The sequence below is a fragment of the Fukomys damarensis genome, unplaced genomic scaffold (assembly GCF_012274545.1).
Source record: "Fukomys damarensis isolate Sample0158 unplaced genomic scaffold, DMR_v1.0_HiC HiC_scaffold_16, whole genome shotgun sequence".
NCBI lineage: Eukaryota > Metazoa > Chordata > Mammalia > Rodentia > Bathyergidae > Fukomys > Fukomys damarensis.
The window spans coordinates 26,408,079-26,415,457 of NW_022900928.1; the positions used below are offsets into that span (position 1 = coordinate 26,408,079).

General features: G+C 53.6%; 1 protein-coding gene across 13 annotated transcripts in view; it reads left to right on the forward strand.

Moving 5' to 3' along the window:
- The first annotated feature begins 6 nt into the window (after positions 1-6).
- Positions 7-7,379, forward strand: part of Atg16l2 (autophagy related 16 like 2) — a 22,303-nt gene continuing 14,930 nt past the window's right edge. For 11 of the 13 annotated variants that reach the window (XM_033764207.1, XM_010603245.2, XM_033764201.1 and 8 more), the window contains exons 1-7: positions 7-149; positions 1,885-1,987; positions 2,542-2,644; positions 5,635-5,708; positions 5,954-6,205; positions 6,412-6,477; positions 6,754-6,867. In XM_033764207.1, coding sequence (XP_033620098.1) covers positions 23-149; positions 1,885-1,987; positions 2,542-2,644; positions 5,635-5,708; positions 5,954-6,205; positions 6,412-6,477; positions 6,754-6,867 — 839 coding nt within the window. In that variant the 5' untranslated portion in view covers positions 7-22. The other 2 variants (XM_033764205.1, XM_033764204.1) reach the window with 2 other exon arrangements.

The following is a 7,379-nucleotide window of genomic DNA, read 5'->3' on the forward strand; positions in this document are numbered from 1 at the left end:
GAGCGGGTGGGAGGCTGCGGCCATGGCGGGGTTCGGGGGCCCCAGCGTCCCCGGCCCCCCAGCGGCCCTCTGGAAACGTCACATCATGCGGCAGCTGCAGCAGCGGGACCGCACGCAAAAGGCTCTTTTCCAGGAGCTGGTGCCGGCCTGTGAGTGCGCCCTGGGGGCTTCGAAGGTGGTGTGGAGGAGGAGACTGGGCTCCTGGCGCGGGGCATGGGTTTGTTTTGCTGCTCTGCTCAAGTGCCCTAACGCCTTCTCGCTTCCGAGGCCCTGTGCCTTGAGGCTCGAATGTGTCCGCTACTCCCCACTTCCTAGAGGTCTGGATTCCTCCCTATTCCAATCAGGGATCTGCTGATAACTCCCTCCTGGACGGAGCGACCCCTCCTGGTATCTATCCCTCAAGGCTTGGCTCTGCCTCCCACGAGCTGACACAAGTTTGTCTCTAGTGTTGATTTGCAATTTCCTGTGCTTCCTTTCTTCGGCGATCCCCAGGGTAGATAGGGCCTGATTAGTCCATTTGGTCCCCGTGGGCCAGTGGAGGAGGGCAGGACTGTTCAGAGCAGTAACTTATTGGCAGATCCAGCGAAGTAGGAAACTCTGAATCTCAGGCTCTGCCACCCATAGGTGATCCTGGCGCAGGTTCGTGGAACACTTCTGTACCCAGGGGACCCTGCCTGAGAGGGAAGCAGGGGCCCAGATTTCTGGAAGGTGCTAGCAGAGCTCCAGGAAGTCTGACTTTCCCAGAGCTCTTTCGGGGCTTCTGGTCAGGAAGGGGTGTGACAACAGGTGTGCATATGTGTGTAGGGCCTTTGGTCACCTGAGATGTGTGGTGAGGCTGAAAGTCTAGTCTGCTTCATCACGGGGCTAATCTTGGTGTGCTCACACATTCACATCTGCTCTTATCCTGGAACATTTCTCTGAAACCTTCCAGTGAGGGCAGGTCCTTTCCCATCAGCCTGGGGAGGCCAGCTCCCACCCCCAGACAGCCTGGCTTCTGCTCTGCTCTGATAGTTATGGAACTTCCTGGTTAGAGGAGGGAATATACACACAGCCTCTCCCCAGCTGCAAATCTGAGGGCCTAGAGACTGGAGGCCTGAAATGAGACCATGAAGTTCCAGTCATCTGTTGTCTTGGGCAGTTCAAGTCCCTTGCCCCTAAGTTTCAGGTTTCTTATTGGTGAATAAACACAATGGGGCCTTCTTTGGATTTATTGGGCAGTGGGGAGCCGTGCAGTGCCCTGGGGGCTGAGGTGAGGTTTTGTGTGAGGCTTAGGTCAGTCTGAGGGATCTTAGTCAAGGTGAAGCCTGGGCACTGGGTGAAGGAAGGCAGCTGAGGAACCTGGGCTTACCACCGTCAGCCTAGAAAAGGGGAAGAGACTCTGGATGGGGTGGGTGTGTGTCCCAAGGTCAAACCACCAACCTAAGAATGTCTGTGGGATAATTGCTTAAGGACTTTTGCCCTGGGGCTACTTTACACCTACTCTGAGGAACTTAGGATCACTTTAGTGGAAGTTAGAGCCCTTGGAGGGGAAGTGACTAGGGGAAAGGCCAGATGCCGGTGAAGCTTTTTGTTTCAATTAGCTGTGGAGCCAAGCCCTGCTTAGGGTGGGTACTGCCATTCCTATCCTGCCCTGGGAGAGTGGTCCTCTTTTCCTGGGTGGTCCTGGCATGGTGGGAGCTGTGAGGAGGGCCAGTGTTGTGAGGAGGCTTGTGCCAGGGGGAAAGAGCTGCACAAATACCCCTCAAGGCAAGGGGCAGAGCACAGTCCCAGGTAGCTTCCCCATTCCCAGCCTGGCCATATCCCTCCTAACCAGGGGCAGTTTGTATGCCAGTAGTCTCCTGGGGAGTGTCTGCCTGTGCCCCAGGCTCACCCTCTTGCACCCAGATAACCATCTCCTAGAGAAGGCTGAGCTGCTGGCCACATTCTCAGAGAAGTTGCGGCTGGAGCCCAGCAATGTCACTTCTGCTGCGGATGACGAGGGCTCCTGGTGAGTATATGTAATGGGTTGTCAGTACCTGGTCCTGCCCCCACCGTGGTTCATTCTCTCCCTGGTGCCTCATCCCCACCCCGCTCCTGCATGATTGGGTGAGCCCTTGACCCCAGCGCTATCCCAGCTGCTTATAATTTGCTTTCTCTCTACCCATCTCTCTGCATTTGCTTGTCTCCTTCCCTACCCAGCCCGGCACTCCTGCCCTTCTCAGTCTTTTTTTATCTTCTTGTTCCTTACACAATGTCTACAGAAAGGGTTGCACTCTGAATTCCAAAGAGGGAGTGGAGACAAGAGCCAGGGATGGTAGGTGCTTCTTGAGAAGGGTCCTTACCAGGAAACCCAAGGCTTGGACAGTCCCAGAGCACAAGAGTCACAGAAGCTCATTTTTGAGACTTGCTTTTTCCTTGACTGCTTGCTGCCCTCCACCTTCCCCTGGAGAATGTTAATGGCTTTTATTTCAGGCTTTTCACCGGGCACCCCCTGGGGGCCTTTGGGCCCTGGGGTGAGTGGAGAGCTCAGGTCACAAGCACCACTCTTTGATTGGTTGGCAGGGAGGAGGAGTCTCGGCCTGACTCAGACCAGGTCCCATCACCAGCCTCTTTGAAGGTGAAGTGGCAGGAGGAAGAGGAGGGGCTTCGGCTGGTCTGTGGTGAGGTAAGCTGGGTAGGGATGCAGCAAGGGGACAGGGCCGGGATCCAGAACTTTGCAGCAGGGAGATAAAGTTTTCCAAAGGTGCCCGTGAGTGTACAGCACTTTCTGTGTTTGCCACATTTCTCGAATCCAGTGCTGCAAGAACAAGCCCCAGTGTGTATCAGACGCTGACTGAAGTGGGTTATGGGTCAGAGAGGCATCTCAGGATGAAGTGGGCTTCAACAGTGGCTGGGGGGAGATAAGATCTCAGAGTAGCAAGTGGTGTGCAGGGGCCTGGCAGTCTGTCCTCCCTTCCAGGCGGTTTAGTTTGCTCTGCTCACTCCTGCATTCACCTGCCCACTCATCCCTTGCTGAGACAACCTCTGGGCCCAGCATCACATGATGCTTAATAATACATATGTGCAGGCTAACTGGCCAAGGGTGATGTCCTCCACGGCAGCATGTGGTACTTCCGCTCAACATGACTGCCTGTCCTGTCCCCGCAGTGCTGTCTCTTGGCTTCTGTTTCACCCTAACCCCTCCGTTCTGTGCCCCCTCCCCCGTACTGGGGATTGAACTCACTGAGTTCAATCCCCAGCTCTGTGTCTCTTGCTTCTGAGCTTCCTTCTCTGGCTCCTTTCCCTCCTCACTGCCTCCATTCCTTTAAATGTGAGTGTTCTTGGAGCTTGAGTGGGCTCACTGGCCAGCATTTGCTGACTCCCAGACTTATGTCCAGCTAAGCCTTCTCTTCTGATCTCTGGACTCTCTTGCTCAGCTGCTTTTTTGACATCACCCCTACAATTACTATCTTCACCATAGCATGGTCAACATCACATTGAGAGTTGACTCCCTGCAAGAACTGGGCTGCAGATCATCTCGGTTAATCCTCCAAAACTTCATAGTTGCAGAGGAGGAAACTGAGTCTTAAAGAGGTGCAGCTGAGGTTTGAACTTCCATTCCATTGTGGTTTCCATTCATTCTTTCAAAAAATATTTACTAACAGTTGGTTCAAACAAGAGACAGGGAGTGCAGCCACAAAGAAGACCTAGCCCTGTGGGGTTTCCAAAGGAGGAGACTGAAGGGCGGTGTTTACAGCATGCCAGGTGTCCTGCCCAGTGCAATTGTGGAAATGGGCTAGGAACACATTTGATTGCCACTTCCCCCAGAGCTGCTATTGTGATTGCAACTTATAATGGTGTGACATTATCACATGTGTAAATTGTGTAACCATCAGAAGGATACAGCAATATTTTAATTACCACAAGAACTTTTTTTTTGGTACCGGGGATCGAACTTGGGCCCTTGTGTTTGCGAGGCAGGTGGCAGAACCACTGAGCCAAATCCCTGGCCCTCCACAAGATCTTTTTTGCTACCCCTTTTTAGTAAGTCTAACCTCCCTCCTCCCAACCATCCCTAACTAGTGGCAACTACTAATCCATTTTGTACTTCTATCATTTGAATTTTGACAAGATTCAAACAACCAAATAAATTGAATGGTATCAATGCAAATGGCAGGAGAGGAAATGAGATGGTGATTGGATTGCTCAATGGTGAAAAGAATGTGTCTGCAGCTGGGCTTGCTAGAAAAGTAAGTGCCCTACCCTGTGTGTGCACAGTCCCTCCCCAGGCCCCTCACACAGGGAGTCGTGTTAGTGTCACGGCCGTAAACAGCCTCAATCTGTCTTACTAGGTCCCAGTGAGAAAATACCAGGATCAGGTTAACAACAAAAGCCTCCCAGCTCAGTTATTTACCTGTGCTTAGAGTCTGTGGCCCTCATGTTCCTCTTGCTATACCGGTGGGCCCTGCCTTCCCTGGGGTCTGTCTTTCCCACTGACTCTCAGCACCAGAAGGAGGGGAAAGGACTTCTTCGTTTTGGCCTCCCTGGCTCTCGGCTCTCCTTTGAAGGATTGCTGAGTAAGGCAGGGGTACAGATGAGATGACCCTCACCCCACTTCTGGGAGCTAGGCAACTCCAGCATTCATTCTGGGCCTTGTACTCCCACATACTGGTCCTCTTTCTAGCCTTGCATGCCTCTGCTCTCCAGTACCTGTGCACTGGGACAAGTCACTTAACCTGTCTGTGTCCGTGTCCTCATCAGTAAAATGAAGATTGTAGTGCTTATGTTATGGTGTGATTATGGAGATTAAGAGTTAATATGTGTAGAATGCTTAGAATAAGGCATGGCACATGTAAGTGCTAAGATAAACTTTTTTTTAATGTTATGGTCTTTGCTTCATTTTTAAAAAACACTTGGTTTCTAATAAATGTTTGAGAGAACATTTGTTATTTGAACTTCCAATAAAATTTGGTGTTACCCTATGAGGTAAGCACTATCATTCTCATTTTATAAGTAGGGAAAAAGAAGCTGGGTGTCATGGTGCATGCCTGTAATCCCAGCACTCAGGAGGCTGAGGCAGGAGGATAGCTGTGAATTCGATACCAGCCTGGGCTACATATTGAGTTAGTTCCAGGTCAGTCTCAACTACATAGTAAGACCCTGTCTCAAAAAACCACACACACACACACACAGACGTCCTCTTGACAAGGAATTTAAATGACTATCCCCATGTGTGTTTTGTGGTACTGAGGATTGAACCTAGGGCCTTTGCACTGAGCTACATCCTCAGCCCCCACTTTTTTTTTTTTTGGTACTGGGGATTGAACTTGGAACCTTGCACTTGTGAGGCAGGTGGCAGAACCACTGAGCCACATCTCCAGCCCTTTTTATTACTTTAATTTTGAGATCTTACAAAGTTACTAAGTTGCCCAGGCTAGGCTCGAACTTGCAATCCTACTTCAACCCCGCCAGGTTGCTGCGATTACAGGGGTGAGCTACCATGCTGGCTGGCTACAGCAGTGCATTCTTATGGCAGATCTTAAACCTCACTGAGCTTCAGGTTTCTTGTCAGGAAGAGGGTAGGCATGTGAGGTAGCAGACTCCTCAGCCCAGAAGGACTGGAGAGCCTGGTGTGAGACCTACAGAGGCACCCATGCCCTCACCTTCACCTCCAAGATAGCCTACCAGGTGGTGGAGAAGAGCGCAGCTCTGGGCACCCAGCAGTTGCTGTTGGAGGAACGGCAAGGCAGGTGAGGCACCGGAGGGACCGCACCCATCTTTGGGAGGCTCCAGACCATCCTTGCAGGAGGTGGTAGGGGGAGGATGACGTGGGCGCAGAGGTTTCCCCAGGTCATTAAACGGCCCTCTGGCCTGAAACTGAGATCAGAGGACACACGGAGGGGCTCTGGAGGCGTGGCTTGGTTGAAGATGTAGTTAGCCCTCTGGGGTCCCACAGGACCTTGACCCACCCACAGGCTACCCTTCCGCCCTGCAGGCTGGCGGCTCTGGAGGGTCGAGTGGCACAGCTGCAAGAGGCGCGGGCAAAGCAGGCCCAGCAGGTGGAAGAGCAGCGGGCGCAGAATGTGACGAAGCGGGCAGCCTACGAGGTCCTGCGTGTGCGCACCGGGGAGCAGGAGGCGGAACTGCGCAGGCTCCAGGAGGAGGCCAGCCACCTGCTGCAGCGGCTAGTGCAACTCAAGGCGCGAGCTGCGGCCGAGCGCAACCTGCGTCTGGAGCGCCGGCAGCGGTGAGTGCAGGGAGACCTACCCTCTTTGGGGTAGATCCACCCTTTCTGGGTAGTAAGCACCGCCCCTCTGGACATGCCCCGCCCACAAGGGAGGGGTCTGGCCTCGCCCAGGGAGGAGCTCTTCACAGCGTGAAGGCGGGGCGTCTCTTCCCTGCTTCAGTAGCAAACTAGGTAGTCCTGACTTTGGGAGGCTTTTCTCTCCCCAGCGCCAGTCAGGCTCAGGTGTCTCAGGAGCTGAAGAAGGCTGCCAAGCGGACTGTGAGCATCAGCGAGTAAGAGTCGGGGAGAGGCCGGGTTTGACCTTTGTATTTGAGGCACTGCCTGTTGTCTGGCCTCTGCCCACATTTATCCTTGTGCCTTGACCCCCCACCCACCTGCACCTGGGGACTCGTACACTACCTGTGCACGGTTGCAGTTCCGGGGTCCACACGTGACGTGCCTGCCACTCATACTCCCACACAGACCCCTCATCTCCACTTTGTCCAGTGCTGGGGCGGGGAGGGGCTGGCCTGGACCCTTGGCCTTCCTGATTTTCACTCCTCTCCTAGGATCCCAGACTTCCTAGGCAAAGCGATCAGGGAGGGCACAGAGACACTGGCCCTGGCTGCTGAGCCAGGCTCCCTGGAGAGTAAGGCTTGTGAGAGGTGGAAGAGGCCCTTCAGGTGAGGATCCAAGTAGCTGTCTTGGAGTGCTGAGCTGGGCTCCACTAGAGGCTGTTTTACTCTGGCCTTGGGGTTGGGGAGAGACTGAGTACAGTCAGGGCTGGTTTGACCTCCAGGGCCTGGAGCCGGTCGGGATTTGTGTCACTGAACACACACCTCAGCCCTCAGTGGGAGCACAGGACCAGCTCTTGGGGTGGGGTGTAAGGCTTGTGAAGGGAATCACCAGGAGGGGACTTTGGGCAAGGCTCAGGGCTCAGCTGTCCCAGCCACATGTATTGTAAGCACAGGTGTGCCTGTGTGTGTGCATGCCAGGACTTGGTGAGCACCCCTGATGATGAACATCCGAGCATGTGTAAGTATGGGCCCACACTGCTGAGATTTGATGAGGCTTTCATCCTTGGGTGCCCCTCTGCCCAATCTCCTCAAGTCCTGATTTGCCTGCCATTGAGGCTGCCCCCTTCTGGCCCCATCTCCCAGTCTGGAGTATTTTCTTTCTTTTTTTTTTTTTTTTT